Source organism: Oreochromis aureus, linkage group 5 (assembly GCF_013358895.1).
Source record: "Oreochromis aureus strain Israel breed Guangdong linkage group 5, ZZ_aureus, whole genome shotgun sequence".
In the NCBI taxonomy this organism is placed as follows: domain Eukaryota; kingdom Metazoa; phylum Chordata; class Actinopteri; order Cichliformes; family Cichlidae; genus Oreochromis; species Oreochromis aureus.
This window is the reverse complement of record NC_052946.1, coordinates 40,137,107-40,155,100: the sequence shown is the minus strand read 5'-3', so window position 1 is coordinate 40,155,100 and position 17,994 is coordinate 40,137,107. Positions and strand designations below refer to the sequence as shown.

The following is a 17,994-nucleotide window of genomic DNA, read 5'->3' as shown; positions in this document are numbered from 1 at the left end:
TTGTGTCCACAGAGAACATGAGACTGTTTTTAAAGTCTTAATGTGTCCCACTGATGTTTTCACTGTTTATTGGCTCTAACTACAAAGCAAGTTTGACCGAGAGGTAATCGGTTTCCTTGTCAAAGACTTTTTACAGATTTAAAGAATAATAATGGTTTATGTCAGCCTGCTGTTTCATCCTTGAATGTGACTTTGGTGGGAAATGTTGCATCACTGCAGTATTCCTGGAAGGAGAGCTCTAACCCAGTCATGAAAATCCTATTTTCTGTGGGATGGAAAGCAAACATTTAAAATTATGAGTCCAATTTATTTTAGCCCAGCCAAAGGGCTTATAAGCTCGTGCTATGGTGAGACATTTGTTTGTCCATCCCTCCACAGACCTCCTGGAGGATTGGTCAAAGCTTACACACAATGATAATAGGTCTTCGCTGGAAATGCACTCAAGGTCAAGGTCATATTTGTCGTTATCAGTAGATTTAATTCTTACAAAGCTTGTTATCCTCCGGTGTACAGTTACTTTGCTCTTTGTGGAATTACAATAAAAATGTTTGTTTATGAGCATTTGGTGACAGTGGGAAGGAAAAACTCCCTTTTAACAGGAAGAAACTTCCAGCAGAACCAGGCAGGGCGGGGCCATCTGGCCTTACTTTTTGTGACTTTGTAATATATATATATATATATATATGTATATATATATATATATATATATATATATATATATATGTAGATAGATATATGTGTGTGTGTGTGTGTGTGTGTGTTTGTGTGTGTGTTTATATGTATTTGATTGTATTTTGTTACCTTATTAAGATGCTTTTTTGCTAAATTGTGATTTTTGTTGTTATCCAATGTCTATTTCTTATTCAGCACTTTGTGTTTTATTGAATTTTTAACCGCTGTAAGAAAAAAAGGCGTTTTGGGGTTAGGACACCTTATCTTATCTTATCTTATCTTACCCTGATATGCTTGAGCTTAGCGCTTTAAGTATACTTTCACTTGAATGGTATTTTTGCAGTGCAGTGTTCCTGCTTAACTTCAGTGAAGGCTCCAAGTTCTTTTTCCAGCAATGAAAGATTCAACTTTAATCGGAGCGGGTTAAAAGCGGACCTTTTCTTCACTTTGTATATTTCTACCCGGACACTATTCAGTGCCGGACAGATTCCGTTGACATTGCTGCTGTTACCAAACCAGAAGGTTTCAGTGCAGGGAGGTTCCGTGAATCTGCAGCCCGCTTCTCGGCTCTAACAGCGGGTCTTCGTGCAGTCATGTACCGGCGGCCGCTGCAGTTCGCCGCCAGAAGCGTCGCTCATGTGTCCGCCTGCAGGGCCGCCTCCGCCGGGGGCAAGGTAAGAAACGCCTCGCTGGCGTTAGCTTAGCCGGCTAACAGGTGAAGAAGTTGAGGCTGATGTTCGAGGTGACAGCCGGGTGAACACACAGCGACAGGTGACTGAGTGAGCGCTCATTTGTCTCCGTGTGTGTTTGACTTTCACACGGACGGCCTGCGAGCTCCATTAGCAGGATTAATGTCAGAGCTCAGATTAATGGAGGCGAACTCGACCAAAGACTCGCAGTAACAGCTCGAAAGTGCGGCTTTCTTTACACCGAGCACAGAAACACTACATCACACGTTCAAACCGAGGCTTCTGTCATATATGAATAATAAAGTGTTTGGCACCCGAGATAATGAAATTACTCTGTAAAGGACCAGCGTCATCAGTCACGTGTTCGAGCTTCGTTTTGGTCCAGATATTTTAATGGGTCACCGAACCATAGACTGTATGTAAATGATGGACGTGTCAGCTGTTTGTGTTGTCTGTATGTTATAGCCTCTGTGTTATTGTGTTGGCATGTTGATGATGATGATTATGATGATGATGTTTTTAGGAGGTAGAAGTGAACGAGGGTTGAGTGATAGGCTGTATCCACAAACCATGTGGGTGCAACAAATAGACCAGTATAGACCGTCCAATGGTTTACTGACAAAAACTGGAGCAGAGTAAAATATGACAAATAATGTGGCACAGCAGCCATATTATTAATCAGATAACTGCATTAAAAGGGCACAAACATGGTCCAGAAGTTCAGTTCAGGGACTCGTCATCTAGTCAGCTGATCCAAATGTGAGAAAACAATAAACTGAGCACAGTGGACTAGGTTACATTTCGGAGAGGTGCTGTTGTGTGTCAGGCCTGCGCACCAAGGTGCCGCTGCACTATAATAAAGTGAGGATAACTGACTACTACTTTTAGTGCTGACTAGCAAGAGCAGCAACATTTAAACTTGAAGCACAAGTTTGGACATTAATATCAGAGTCTGAGGGTCCAGGGTGTCTTCAGCACGCGGGCTCTTTTAATACATGCAGGATGTTTGGGCATCGTCTCGCTGAAGTAAGCAGTGCTTTACCTGGAAAAAGACTGGAGCGCAGTAAATATTATTGTGAAGTCTGAAATACTATTTGGCATAAATGGTGCCTTCACAGATAAGCAGACCATCAGTCCGTCACAGGTGCTGGTTTTTGAGCTGTGGGAAGTGTAGGGTTGCTTTTTGGTTATTGATTATTCAGCTCACAGGAAAGGTGACCCCCTCATGTCTGATCATCTTAAATGCACTCGGGACCCAGAGGAGGTGGCCCCACTTTCTCAGTCTTGTATGCATTTCTTTCTGAGTGTGGTGAAGTTTTATTTTGGCACCGCTTTGAAAGCTCGAGGTGTTTGTCTTCTGCCACAGGCCTGGCTGATACAGTCTGTGACAGAGGCTTTAAGCTGCACCCTGAATGAGCTCTTTGCACATGTGCAGTACAGCATCTGTTTCAAAAACCACCATTTAAAGCAACAACCAGATAAAGACCTAAAGGTTCTTTAGGTACTAAATGTTTTTGAGAATTGAACTAAAGCTTTGCCAGCGGTTGTGTTGTTGCTTGCAGATGTTGACTGCTGTGCTGTTGAGGTTTGATATTTGTTTTTCGTTCCCTCAGTATCTCTTTGACACAGTATGTAGGAGTTTATGCTTTCAGCTCATAGCAGTGGTCTCTTCGTTCTCTTTGAGCTTTAGTTTATTTTGAAAGGTTTTAAATTACATCATGTTTTTACAAATCTGAATGAACTTAATCAGATCAATTAATCAGATTATTGTTGCAGGTCTTTTTACTCAGTGAAGTTGGGTGGTGCAGAGACTTAATCAGTTTTTATTAAGGTGTAAAATGTTCACTCAGGAAAAGCCTGTCCAGCTGTCAGAGGGTTAACGAAGGATGTTTCTGTGCAGTCCAAACAAAAAATGCTAAAGGGTGATGAAAACTGGCTATAGCTGGTGAGAACAACACTGAGCTGTGATGTGAAGATCACTGCTGTTAGTGGGAGACGAGCAGGTGTTTGATCCGTCTTTAAAAACAAGTCGACAAATAAAACGGTCGATTGTTTGTGTTCAGCTGACTTAACTTCTCTCTCCTTGCAGGCGTTGGATCAGGAAGCCTGTTTCAGAGCGCTGGCCGCCTGTCAGCAGGCAGGCGTCTCCTCTCCGTTAGTAACGCCGTGCCGGACGCTGCATGTCGCCACACAGGTAACACCGCACGCAAGCACATGAACAAATAGCTCTCATTGTTTAACCCACAGATGGACTGCTTAAAAACACCTGTGCAGCAGCTCTTTTGTCCCAGCGGCTGGGCCACCGATATGCCCAACAGAAAGCACAAAAGAAGGGGCGCTCTCTGTTTTATTAGCTTTTCTGATTCTTAAAATAAGAATTAATATATACTCTTTGCCGATAAATAACACTTTTGTCTTCACTCGGTCAATTCCAGCTCCATCATCTCGGGGGTATTTTGCCTCCTCCTGAGTGCAGTGGGTACAGTTTGCCCCTGCTATCATCGATGCGTCCCTGCATCTGCTAAATGATTTTTATCCCTTTACACCTTTTATTATCTCTGTAAAAGTGTCCACTAGCTAAACAACATGTGTCTGTTCACATTTTCTGCTTAAATAAAAACAAATAAACTGTAATTTCTCTCCTTAAAGGTTTGATTATTCAGCCTGTAGTTTTACACACCTGCTTGGATTTCAGGATTATTTTAAGGAATTCTGAGTTCAGTCGTGTCGTATCCGTGCCTTTAAAGCACTTCCTGCCTGCTCCGTGTATTCGAGGCTTCAATGAAGCTTCAAAACTGGGAGAAAACTTCAGCACATCTGCACGTCCTGATGAAGGTTAGCGGCTTCGTGGTGGCTGTAATAAAACTGTCAAAGACGGCGTGCAGCTCGGAGTAGGTCAGCGTATTAATTTAGTGAGCGGTAAAGGTTGCGCCGCACAGGTGCGTCGTCACGTGCTGTTGATTTAACGAGGGTCACGCAGCACACGTTTGATATCCCACCTGCTAAAGGAGCATTTTCTGTTTTCGCTGCTGTTTTTTCACCGCTCCACTTTTTCTTTTTGTCCTTCAGCTCCGTAACGTGAAGGAGACGCGTCAGCACACGGAGGAGGAGGTCGGCGCCTTCACAAAGCTCATCGAGGCGATGGGCTTCACGGGACCGCTCAAATACAATAAATGGGTGAGTGCAGAGGGTGAGATGTGGGCTGAAAACGAGCATGAGGGGTTTTCGGCCAAGGTGACATTGCTTCATTTGATGCGTGAAATCAACGTGAGCACTTAGTGTCATGTTAAATTTAATGTGCCTCCAAGGCCACCTGTTACCTGCTGACGTGTCTGTTCTGCACTCGAACAACCTTTCAGTCAAAAGCATCATGCTAACCTCCTTTAAACGCACCTTCTGATGAATGTGTGCCACCCTGATTGGTCAACCAGTAACAGAAACAAACGTGTCGGGTCAGACGTTTCTACCTGTACGGCCAGCGCAGCGTTTCACCTCCTGCTCTCTGTGGTTGAATAAAACCAAACTGAACTTGGACACAACAGAGTAATAAAACATTTGTTATGGAAGATGTTGCATGCAGAAGGCCAAAAATACTAATAACGTCACTGCAGTGGGAGTGATATTCACCAGAGGTGTGTGTGTGTGCACGTGCATGTGCGTGTGGCTTTCATTCATTGCATCACACTCTTGTAGTCGGTATGGTTTCCAGGAATGCACAGGTCATTAAAGGAATAAACAGTTGGCGCGGTGGCAGGCTTCGGTGATGTGGGAGGTTTTGGCGGAAGGTGGAAAGGTTGCGTGTGTGCTGAGGAATGTCGGGCGAGCAAAGAGCTGGGCCGCACGCCGGGGCAGCGTTTGGCTCGCATGCTGGCACACCTCCGAACTCGTGTCCTGCTCCTGCGCGTGTTTACTCTACAGATGAAACCGCCGTCGGAGACGCACAGATCAGCCTTAAATCCCAGAATAATCCCACAGAAATGCGTGCTCGCTGTTGTTTAATGAAACCTGTTGGCGAGTCGCTTTTCCAGCTGAAAGTTGCTGAACCAGACAAACTCATTTGGATAAGTTTGCCTATTTGATGTCATTTTTAGCCCCCCTGTTTCCATTGACAAATGTTGGTAATGGAAGTGTAGTGGCGCATTCACACTGGACAGGAAGCGAAATTACTCCCACACAATACAGTCGCTTCACCCCAACAGCCAGCAGGTTGATGACTGTCTGCACTGTGGCCACTGCTGTGTAAAGGCTGATATGGAGGGCAGCGTGGTCCCCTGAAAGCTTCAACAGGAAGCCAGTTGTGTTACACCTCCTGTTGTGTTGTGTTTCGGCGCCATCGCAGGAGGGTCGCCTGCCGAGGCCTTTCCTATGAATGTTTGCCACAAGGCAGCAGAGCTTCGTTGGTGTTTTCCTTCATTTACACCATGTTCAGCTGCCCTCAAACGCCATCACTAAGCCCCTCCTCCATTTCTGAATGTCAGTGACATCACGAGAATCAGCTGATTGAAATACTTCCCCTCACGAACGCCCGACTCCCCTGTGCGATATTGTGGTTGTAGTTACAGAGTAACAACGTCAGACGTGATGTTTTTGTTTCCACAGAAAATCAAGATTGCTGCTCTGCGGATGTACACATGCTGCGTGGAGAGAATCAACTACGACGAGTTCTTCGAAAGTGAGTTTACGGCGCTCGGCTTCAAAATGCTGCATCTCCCACAATGCAACTCGGCTCTTGAGCACCTGTCAGTTCTTTGTTGTTTCTCATCCGTAAACTCTCTTCACACTCTGTCACATGACTCTGGCGTAGGTGGTAGCAGAGCTTTGTCGTGTTTGCATACTGCAGTTTTCTGGTCCGTGTTAGACTTCTCGTAACCAAACCATGTCCGTGCTACAGAGGCAGCCCCTCGTTTAGGAATAAAGTGCACGATTTGTTTTGATTGGTCCTTCTGTTTGTCATCATTTATTTTGAAAAATCTCAACAGGATCTTCAGCTTTATTGTCAAAGCCACACGGTGGGTTTACCTTCATTGTTGCTAACGACAACGCGTAAAAACAGTCGTTTGTCCATCCGTAGTGTGGTTATTTTAAATATAAGAGAAAGAGAGAACTTTAAGAGATGAATGTAGCCGCTGCAGTGACCATCAAAACCATGAAAAAATGTTCCCATAAACAGTTTGTTTTGCAACACCACGAAACAAACGATAGCGTATAATATGAAACGATAGACGTTTTCATGTCGTCATCCGATCGTTATGTCGAACAGCCCTATGTTTTGTTGACATAGTTGCAGAATGTGGAGCAGGTACGGGGTGCACACCAGCACACAGAATCCTAATGATCCTAATGTGTGTGTTTCAGAGTGCACCCTCCCTGACACTCTCAACTCCTGGTTCCTGGTTGCACAACTGCACGTATGGTGAGTCACACAAACACATCCTCTCAGCTACCAGTTCATTAGGTACACCTGTACAGCTGGATTTATCCAATCAGCCAATCAGATGGTTTGTTTGCTGCTCTGAGGAATCTGTGTGTGCTGAGGCTGAACATGGTGCACATGCTGCTGTGTGAGTGGTGTAAGCAGCAAAGGAAGCCGTGGTCGGTGTCGGCTGCTCTGTGCGTGCTGTCGCTGCTCCTTCCTGTATTCATAGCCCAGTCATGTGTCATGTGATGTATTTTTACTTTGTCAGTTGTCTTCCTTCACATTTATGTAACACCACCACGCTGTGTGTTAAACGTCCTCCTTTGACTCTGTAGCATGCAAAGAATCCAGTTCACAGTGAGAAAATGCATACAATATATAATTGTACTATTATTATTATTTATGTGTTAATGTGGTCTAATTGGAAGCGTCTGTTAGAGTTTTTAATGATGTAATGATGTCGGTGTTGCTCCTGCTGTGGATGGGACGGTGACGCTCTTCATACGATGAGCACACGGCTTCACTCGTCACAGCGACTGCGCAGCGTTTTAAGGCTGTGCGCTCGTTTCAGTCTCCTTGTTGTGTTCTTGTGCTCTCAGGATGTGTTTGGTGCGGATGCGTCAGGAGGGCAGAGAGGGGAAGTACATGTGCCGTTACATCGTGCACTCCATGTGGGAGGATGTGGAGCAGAGGAGCAAAATCATGGGGGTACGTTATGTTTCTGATTTTGAAGGGGGGAAAAAACGAAATTCAGAGGTGTGAAAGTGGGTGAAACGGTCTCAGCTGAGAGTATTAAAATCTCCACAAAGACACCAACCTCTACGTGTGCAGCAACGTCTACACTTAATCAGAACTTCTGCAACTAAACTAAAGCAACAGAAGCAATACCAGCAAAGCATCCACGGTAACTACAGCAACAGCTGCAACCAGATCCTCTGTCGTATCGTAAAGTGCACACTCACACGCTGGCTGCACAGCATGCCCGTCATAATGCACAGACTGTAAATATGTGACTGTATTTCCACTTTTCACGGTCACTGGTGGGAGAAAGAGCTTAGCCTGTTGGAACTTTGTCCAGCAGTATGTTTGATTCCTGAAATCCTGATTTATTCCTGGTTTAAAAGAGTTGAGGAAAAGCTAAAATGATCGCGTAACAAAGGTTTTCTGTTACTTGGGAAATCATTCGGTTAGCTGAGTTTGCAAATTCAGATATTTTCCCAGCTGTTTAATTCCAACCAGAGTTTTAGTGTGTAACAGAAGCTTTCACTCTAATTCTCCCTCAGCGACAAAAATCCTGTGTTCAAGCTTTCGCATCGACTCGGCTGATCGGCTGATAGGTTTGTGGTTACGGCCGCAGCAGAGGTTGCGCTGCTGTCAGAATCGGCCCGTTTATCTCAGCCAGCTCTCCTGCTGGAACAGAATCTGGATCTTCAGGTTCCAGCAGGAATGCTTTGGCAGAGTACCAGTGCTTCAGTCTCCTGCAGCATGCACACGGTCAGTGTTTCACAGCTGTGTGACGTGAATGTCGATCAGCAAATACGAACGGCCTTCGCCATAAACAGGACTCGTGTTGCTGTGCAGTCTAACCCTGAGTCAGCTCCACTGAGCTGCTGCATTTGCTTCATAATGTCAGAAACCACCTGTTCATGCAAACGTGATGGTTTACAGACTGTTTTCAACTTAAGCATGAAAGTGAAAAGATGAGAACACGAAGTAACAGAATAGACAAACACAACAGTCTGTTTCTGCTTTTTTTTTTCTCTCCTGCTCAAAATGTGAACTTTGAGTAAATAATCCCAATTATTAAAACTAAATTAAAATGTTTTGACTTTTTTCTGTTGAAAGCTGCAAAGAAATGCAGGAAACCCTGTTTTCTGAAAGAAAAGTCACATGATCAGAGCACACACAGATGTAGCGTTCGCTCTGAAGTAAATTAAAAGGTTTCTGTAATTTTGGGGTTTGCAAACTTGAAGTTTTCTGCTCACAAAGTAAACCACAAAGATTATATAGTCAGCATTTCTTTTGTTTTCTTTTGCTTTCCTGGAAATGCCCCTGACCACCGATACAACCCCAGCTCACTGGGAATGCTCAGTCCAGCTGATCCCATCTGCATTTATCTGCAGATCCTGTAAGCTGTACCATCCAGTAACTGTTGTCCTCACGGGGAGGACGAGACTCGACTGTGTAACACAGATTTGCTAACTTTGTCAAATAAACCGATATAAATAAATCCATTAAATATGGACTGAATGGTGCAAACACACTGACAAGCTAAACACCTAAATCAGCTTTATTATTGTGCTATCTACTGTACAACATAAAGCGCCTTGAGGCGACTTTTGTTGTGATTTTGCGCTATATAAATAAAATTGAATTGAACTGAATTGAATTGAGTGAGTCGGGATCAGACCGATGTGTGATCCAAATACCGCATCGGTGCATCTGGACCATTCATAGATCATCTTCTCAGTTAAAGGAGTGTTCATCATGGACAAACAATGCAGATCGGTTAGCCCTTCCTTCTGTCACGCCCCTCCAGCTTTTACTGCACCTTCTGGCACTCCACCCATCCAGGTAATAAAGGTGCTCTGAGCTGTCTTTGGGCACATAGTCTCAACTTATTTCAACCTGCAGACGCAGGTAAGCAACCTTCTCGTCCGATGTTCACGCGCCAAGTTAGGGGGGTAAAAGTAGACCCACCCCTGCTCACCTCCTTTCACAGAGTCCAGCCCCGGGTTCAAGATGCTACACTGTTGAGCCGAGTCCAAACCCTAGCTGGTAACTCTCAGGCTGTTCCCCACCAGAGGGGAGCCGTTCCAAGAGCCACTTTTGGCAACCAGGGATTGGCCCGCAGGGGTGTCCGCCCCCCACCATTGCCCAATCCACACAGCACCAGACCCCTACACCTCCTGCCACGGGTCAGGGAACCGCAGCAGCGAACTGTCCAAAAGTCGTAGGTATTAAGTTACTGTTTTAGAAAGCAAAAGCTGGAAATGTTCATCATTTAGAAACTGGCGCTGGACAAAGTTTGAAAACTGGCTTTCTGATTGTTTTTCTTTATTAAATGTAATTAACTTAATCGCTTTAGCTCCAGAATGAAACATGAAAACTTTAGCAGGTCAGACATTTGGAACTGCAGAGCTGAGAATGAGCACACACTGATGACTGATTATTTTACTGCATTAATACAGACTTGACAGCAGCAGTATTTTCCACAGCAGCTCAGGTTCCTCAGAAGTGCTTCTGTGACATTAAATCGCCACAAATCTACACAAACACGACTCCAAACTAAATGTCATTCTGTTAAATAAATATTCATTATTTCAGCCACATTTCCCCTTCGGGCTGATGCAACAGTGCATTCAGTTTTATCCGTGCCATTGCATGCTACAAAGGATGCAGGTTTTGTTGATTTTAAAGTTTTACATCAGCGTAATTGTGCCAACAAATCCCCGGAGAGCAAGCCTGGCTGCGGCCGCCGTGTCCACAGAGTCGTTCCTCTATTTTCTGTCAGTGGAGCAGCTCCAGGAAGTGTCGCTCATTGACATAAATCTGGGCTCTGAGCACACGAAGCTTTCAGAAACACTTTGTCCTTCTATAATGCAGATTATTCTGGATTCGAGTCTCAAAGCTAACAGAGGGGAAAAACCCACTTTAATTACGGGTGTTTGCGTTTAAGAATTAAAGAGTTGTGACAAAGAATGTAAATGCAGGGCGGCAGGATATTAAACAGGGTCAAAGCGCGTAAAAGCACAGCTCAAGCAAACATGTATGAACTGAGAACCAGTCTGCTCTCACTCCTCCGATTGAGCTTCCTCAGTTCTTTCCTTACGTCGTAGTCCCAACGTGAGGCACGCCGGCCTCTGAGCCTCATTTATGAATTACACGTTTGTACCCCTCCACTTACTGTTAAGCCTGATATTTTTAGGGGCCTTTAAAATTCTCCAAAATCAAACAGTTTGGTGCCGCTGAGGGTTAAAATGGTCCACAGTCATTCAGCAACCATCGCAAAACGTCATCGTACCAAAATACACACAAACGCTACATCAGAAGACCTGAGAAAGAGGATTTACGAGTTTCTGGCTGAATTAGACGTTAGAAGCTTCTTAGCCAGTTTCCACCTAAAGATGATCGACCCTGTTCTGACTGAAGGATTTCTACACAACTAAATCATACAGCTCTGCTAGAGCTTAGGACAGAAAAGAAAACGGAAAAGTGAACCGCAGTGATGTGAAGAGGAAGAACGAGGGTTAAACTGTTCTCAGTAAAAGTTCAAGCTAAGGATTCCCAGTAGAAAAGACAAACTCCATCGTGGGAGGAAGGCGACGTCAAAAGCCGACCCAACTTCGTCCAATAGAACATCAGAGACGATCCATCCGCAGCTCGAGGTTTCCACACCTGATCCCAAGCTTCATGTCCACACTGAAATCTCAGCTGGTCCTGATTCTTCACCAAAGCAGTGAAATATTTGGAGTCCAAGAGCCCGTCAGCTCGTGGGCTGCAGTTACGCCGAGTTTTCACCCCTCAGCCGTGAAAGGCTGATGGGGTACTGACGTCGCCCTGACGACTAGGCGACGTGGACGCATAAGTTTGTGAATGCGAGAAATTGAGAAATTGAAATTGATACCATAGGTGTATCTACTAAAAACATCAGAAGGGTTCGGATCTCAGGGGCCTTGACCTCAAGGTCATAGGTCAACTTTTCTGAAAGAATGCAATAATTTGAGAACAAGGCGGTGTAGGATTTTGAAATTGAGATCTTTATTGTATCTGCCAGCAGACTGAGGGGTGCTATTGGCTGCTGTATTTTTAAAACTGAGCTGAAAGACGTGCTGCACAGGAACGGCTGATAAAAAGCTGGAGAGGCGAGAACGGTCGTGTCTTCAAAATAAAAACAGAACTGCAGCACGTTAGAAGGGCCAGAGCTTCATCCGGTGCAGGAGCCCCTCGGACCATAAAAACACTTCACAACTCACAAACGTCACTTTGGAAGCAAAATCTGATGGAAGTAAATTCATCCCAGTTTAGTTGTGTTTGTATAACGCCATCAACAACCGTCACATCAAGGCGCTCAACTCAAAAATGTCAGTATGGTTATGTTAACCCCTTTTTTTTTTCTTTTTTTTTTTATCCCAGCTGCGCGTACAAACTCTCTGGATAATATCTCATTGATTTTTTTTCTCCTTTGGAAAATGGAAACGACAAATTCAGGTGAACTTGGGCTGAGTTTAGCTGCAGCTGATCTCAGGGTTTACTTTTCTGCCTGATGCAGCGTTCCTCACTGAAGCAGAAAAGTTTTCATCTTCAAACGTGTGCTGTAAACACTCGTAAAATCAGAGGGTTACCGTTCAGGTGGGAGCAGGAGGAACCGGTCTTTTGAGATTGAGTTGACTCGTAGTGAAGGTGTGAATCCACACCTCATCACAGCCTCTTGGATTTGGCTGTAAAGCGAGCTCAGCGGCAGCCAAGCAGCAGCTTTCAGCGCTCTTCATATTAAGGAGCTCTTTAGTTTTGCTCCTTTTGCTTCGTGTGACAGAAAGAGGTCAGAGATGAGAAATTACAGTCTAGCTTGTGAGGTCACTCCTGCGGCGTGGGCATGCATGCATTGGTCGCGTACGCGGCAGGTGTTTTCACAGCTGCATATGTGACCTTTTGTCAGCATGTGTACATAAACCTGCGTGTTCTTTATGTCAAGCGTGTCAGCACAGAGTTACAACAAACCCCAGTTTCTTTTAAAGTTCAATATTAAAGACGTTCAGACGTTGATTCTGACCTCACATTTCTCTTGTTCAGAGCTCACTTGTTCTGTGACCTCTGACCTTACGCTGAAGTCATTAACTTAAGTCATGGAAGTTTGCAGCTTCTTTACGTCCCAGCTGTACACACAGAGCAGCTGTTTTCAGCTAGTTTCTGTCCTATAGTCAGACTGAAAGGTGAAACAAGACGTTTACTGGCAGAAAAATGATCTGCTGATGTTTTGATAATCAAAGATTTCTTTCAGTGCTCGCCAGCAGATCTGTGGAAGGTTCTGGAAGTGCTCGGGGACATTTCCTGGGTTTTTTTATTTAGCAAGTTTAAGGTTTTAGTGAACCATCTGTTCATTTTGTCACATTTCAATCATTGTCACGACCTGAGCCTGTTACAAACAGGAGAAAATGTCCAAAACAGTTTTACGGGTCTGTGAGGCACAGCAGATAACAGCAGTATCCTCAATACAGCAGTCAGAAATACTGAGTCTGAGTCTGACTGTGCACAGCTGTGACGTTACCCTCAGTGATATTCAAACAGTCCAAAAGCTTCGTTTGCACATTTATGCAACATAGCAAAATAAATTTTTTCCATCAAAAGCATTAGTTAGCAGAAGAATTTGACTTATTTTCATTCTTATTAATACGAACGTATGGTGACGTCCTCCATCCTCTTTAAGCATAAATGTCTTTTATTCTTTGTCGCTGTTAAAGTTGCTGATAGTTTCCTGTGTGTGTGTTTGAAAGTAAAAGCCTCCAACGTTTCAGACGATTTTTTTTATTATTTGTTTGATGCTATAATAATCCATCTTATGAGATTCCAGAACGTTCGTTTAGTTGATCTGGACGTTGTGTTTGAGCGGGAGCTCCTGCTGCTGACTGACCTCACAGCCAGTACAGCTGCATGACGTCAGCACCATTCGATAACGATGCGGCTGCAGGGACAGCACTGTTTGTACGTGTATCAGACAGTAGATTCAGAAATATGAATAAACTGAATATTTTTAAAGGAACAGACGAGGAAAGCAAGAAGCGAGTTAGAGAAACATCCACACAGCCGTGAACATCGTGAAGTATTTTTTCCTTGGAAAATCGTCTTTTTTCTTTTTTTTTCCTTGTGTTATACAAAACACAAATTTCCTAATCAAGCTCTGCATGAGCAGCTTATATTTGTACAGCGAGCAGCAGTGATTGGAGCTGCTCTAAGGTTTCATAGTGACTGAGGCAGAGAGCAGGAAAAACATCGGTCATTTTCTCCACGTTCATAATCACTGCTGCGCCTCCTCAGCGCCCGCACTCGCTACACTTCAGCCTGTGCAGCATTAGGAAATGTTCACCTTTGGATTCAGCGGCTGCAGACCCGGCTGTGCGGCAGCAGGAAGGTTTTCTGACATTTATTTTTGCTGTGTGCACGACAGCGTTGGTGCAAAACAGTATGATCTGTATGATTCACCTGCTGCTCGAGAGCTTCAATCATCCAGTAGAACAAAAGAACAGCACAGGGATGGTTTTTTGATTTTACTGGTCAACGTGTGGATTATTTATTGTTTTTTAATTATTTGTCTATTAAAAATGGTGAAAAGTATCATTTGTATATGAATAGAAAATGTAGAAAAAGAATTGGGAATCAGAATATTTTGCAGTTTTTACTTGGTTATCAAAACTTCTCTGATTAATCAAATGATGAACCTGTGCTTTGTTTTTCTTTTAATATCGACTAAGTTAAATAATCTCCAAAAGTGTTTGTACAAAGCTGGGACTGGACATTCAGTGTCCCCACAGACTACACACAGGTTTCTGCACGCTGCATTTTAATTCACTCACTAAAAGCTCCGCCTACTTGGATGTTCTGTTAGCACGTTAACCTGACAGCAGCCATATTATTGGTCAGATAATGTCATTAAAAATGCACCAAAAGGCTCTGACAGCACAAACATGGTCCGCTGAGCAGACAGCTAGCAGCTACAGCCGCCTGTGTCGCCATCCACCTGTCAGTCAAAAAGAGGCCACGCCCCCTAATATGCAAACTTAAAGCCTTATTGCAGTTTAACCCCCACTGCAGGTGTTATGAAGGAAGAATTACCTACAGAGACCAAACAGTTTGTGTATCAGACTCTAAACATGTTTGTTTCTGCTGTAAAGTTTTAACATGGGAGTCTATGGGGACTCCCTGCTGAAGCCTCTGCTGGACGTTAGAGGAACTGCAGGTTTTTGCACTTCAGCCTTGGCTTCGTTTTTCCAGCCCAGATGTTTCTGCCTCCCACGAATGTACAAATCTTGTGTATTTCCAATCTCTGCTGTGCTTCACTCTGATTTGTCTTCCTCTGTTTAATGATGCAGATTGATGCCATCCACAGAAAGGAAGCGATGAAAGCAATGACTGAAACCTTCTATGCAGCGATATTTGGATACGATGAGGTAAGACAAAGAATTTTAAACTTGCTGTTTTACAGCCGAGATTCAAACTCGACTCAGAGGCGACTGGAAATCGGTTTTGAGTGACCTTTAAGAGTTTATCTTGGATGCACTGCAGACTCACTCAATTTTAACTCCGGTCCAAAGTCTGGATCCTGATTGGATCACACAGCTGGGACATGTCAGCAAACATCAGCTGCAGATATCAGGTTAGAAGAAACTTGATCCATGTGAACACGTGTGTTGGTACCTGCAGGGAATCCTGTCTGATGACTGTGTGCTGGCGGCGGCTCTGTGGAGAAACCTGTTCAACCGTCAGTGTGAAGACCCCAGACAGCTCGAGCTCATGGTGGAGTACATCCGCAAACAGGTTTGCTTTTGTCTTTCTAACACATGCACATTGTTGCATTTGAATTGTGTGATGTCCTGATAAGACCTCGGCACATGCTTTGGGCCCACGTTCTCCAGACTTGACTCCATCTGTTTTCCTAACCACAGGAATCCAGAGTCTTCTGCTGATGAGCAAATTGGGTTTAACACTCACTGGTTTATGTGCACGTCTCCATGCAGAGAGCTCTCCCACAGTGAGCTGCTCGCGGTCCGACACAATTAGTTGGTTTTCCATGTCTGCACTGAGAGCTCAGAGCTTATTAGAATAGTTCTTCACCAGCGCTAAAGAAGCAAATCTGATTATTTACCATCTACGTCATTACCCTGACCGATGGACGTCAGCTCTGGGTAATGACCCAAATAAACGAGTTCGCAGTAATAAGCGGTTAAAGTGAGTTTTCTCGGAAAGGTGGCGGGGCTCAGCGTTAGACAGCGGGTGAAGATGTCCTACCTGGAGGCTCCCGGGGTAGAATGGAGACTCTCAGCTGGTCTGGGAACAGCTCGGTGTTCCCCAGATGAACTGGATGAGGGAGGAAGGGTGAGGGAGGTCTGGGCCTCTCTGCTTAGGCTGGACCCCTAAGACTCAACTCCAGAGAAGCAGCAGAGGATTGATGGATGTGCGAGTAGTTCTAAATGTTGATGGAACCTGGAAATTGTACCTGATTTGTTTCCTTAGAAATGAGCGAGCACCACTTTTATTCACCGACTCTGACGCAGTAACGTTTGCAGAAAGGAAAACAGTCGATGTTGATCTATCAGCTGTGAGTGTAAATGTGGACGTCCTGCTGTGTGCAGATGCAGTACATCGACGCGCTGGACGGGGACGACCTGCTGCTCACAGGAGAGGTGAAGTGGCGCCCCCTGGTGGAGGAGAATGCACAGAGCATCCTGAAGGTGGTCAAACCCACGTACAACGATGCCGGACTGTGACAGACGCTTGTTGCACTTCAGTTTCCTTTCCTCGGTTATGTTTTCTCCCCCCCTTCTTTTCCTCATAACACCTTCTCTCCTCTCTGTTATGAGATTTTGATTTGACATCAACTCTGTTGTTGTAGCTTTTTTTTTTTTTTTCTTTTTTCCTCCTCTTGTGGTCAAAGCACTTATTCTCCCAATGATGTGTCCACCAGAGGTCTGATTCTGGAGGGTCAGTGTATATATGTAGACTAGACGGTCAGGGATGAGGATTGTGGGCCGCGTGACATGGACAGCCGTCGGCCTCCATCTTGTCCTGTTGGGTTTGAGAGTGTCCGCTGCTTCCTGTCTGTGAAAACGCACACGTGACACCATATTTATATTTTCTCAGTTTTATAAGTACCGCCACGCTGTATTTATAAAGTGTTTTGTACCTTCGAGCTGCTCTTCTCCTGCAGAGGTGTCGTCTGAGACTTCTGTTACTGCTCCTTCACTGTGTTTAAATAAAGTTTTGCTCTGTGAGGTTAAAATGATCCTTGTAGGTTGTCAGCGACGTTCTCCATGATGCTCTCACACCGCAACAGGAAGCTGAACCCTCAAAGACACGGATGTCATTCTTGTTTTTAAAAAGTGAATAAATAAAGTTTTCTCTGAACGGCGTCTGCTCCTGACTCGTTTTCTGTTCCACGATCAGTTTTCTCAGCTTAAATGCAAACTTGTGGTTTATCTACTGCTAATACGAGGTGAACGTGGCAACAAATGGCTGCAGCAGAGGAAGAAGAATTTTAATTAAAGGAGGGGAAAAAAGATCTTTGACCTTATACAGGGAGTGCAGAATTATTAGGCAAATGAGTATTTTGTCCACATCATCCTCTTCATGCATGTTGTCTTACTCCAAGCTGTATAGGCTCGAAAGCCTACTACCAATTAAGCATATTAGGTGATGTGCATCTCTGTAATGAGAAGGGGTGTGGTCTAATGACATCAACACCCTATATCAGGTGTGCATAATTATTAGGCAACTATTCTTTCCTTTGGCAAAATGGGTCAAAAGAAGGACTTGACAGGCTCAGAAAAGTCAAAAATAGTGAGATATCTTGCAGAGGGATGCAGCAGTCTTAAAATTGCAAAGCTTCTGAAGCGTGATCATCGAACAATCAAGCGTTTCATTCAAAATAGTCAACAGGGTCGCAAGAAGCGTGTGGAAAAACCAAGGCGCAAAATAACTGCCCATGAACTGAGAAAAGTCAAGCGTGCAGCTGCCAAGATGCCACTTGCCACCAGTTTGGCCATATTTCAGAGCTGCAACATCACTGGAGTGCCCAAAAGCACAAGGTGTGCAATACTCAGAGACATGGCCAAGGTAAGAAAGGCTGAAAGACGACCACCACTGAACAAGACACACAAGCTGAAACGTCAAGACTGGGCCAAGAAATATCTCAAGACTGATTTTTCTAAGGTTTTATGGACTGATGAAATGAGAGTGAGTCTTGATGGGCCAGATGGATGGGCCCGTGGCTGGATTGGTAAAGGGCTGAGAGCTCCAGTCCGACTCAGACGCCAGCAAGGTGGAGGTGGAGTACTGGTTTGGGCTGGTATCATCAAAGATGAGCTTGTGGGGCCTTTTCGGGTTGAGGATGGAGTCAAGCTCAACTCCCAGTCCTACTGCCAGTTTCTGGAAGACACCTTCTTCAAGCAGTGGTACAGGAAGAAGTCTGCATCCTTCAAGAAAACATGATTTTCATGCAGGACA

General features: G+C 44.5%; 1 protein-coding gene across 1 annotated transcript; it reads left to right on the top strand.

Annotated features, from left to right (window-relative positions):
• Positions 1–1,135: 1,135 nt before the first annotated feature.
• LOC116317074 (ubiquinol-cytochrome-c reductase complex assembly factor 1) lies at positions 1,136–16,900 on the top strand. Its single transcript, XM_031735740.2, has 9 exons — positions 1,136–1,346; positions 3,451–3,555; positions 4,431–4,538; positions 5,961–6,033; positions 6,717–6,774; positions 7,377–7,485; positions 14,865–14,942; positions 15,196–15,309; positions 16,125–16,900. Exons 1-9 carry the CDS (start codon positions 1,266–1,268, stop codon positions 16,257–16,259), a joined length of 861 nt encoding a protein of 286 aa, XP_031591600.1. The 5' UTR covers positions 1,136–1,265; the 3' UTR covers positions 16,260–16,900.
• The last annotated feature ends 1,094 nt before the right edge of the window (positions 16,901–17,994 follow it).

Excerpts from the sequence above, each read along its gene's own strand:
- LOC116317074 (XM_031735740.2), top strand. The coding sequence starts at position 1,266 with ATGTACCGGCGGCCGCTGCAGTTCGCCGCCAGAAGCGTCGCTCATGTG. Across the intron at positions 3,556-4,430 it reads CGCTGCATGTCGCCACACAG|CTCCGTAACGTGAAGGAGAC; the intron begins GTAACACCGCAC and ends TTTGTCCTTCAG. Across the intron at positions 6,775-7,376 it reads GTTGCACAACTGCACGTATG|GATGTGTTTGGTGCGGATGC; the intron begins GTGAGTCACACA and ends TTGTGCTCTCAG.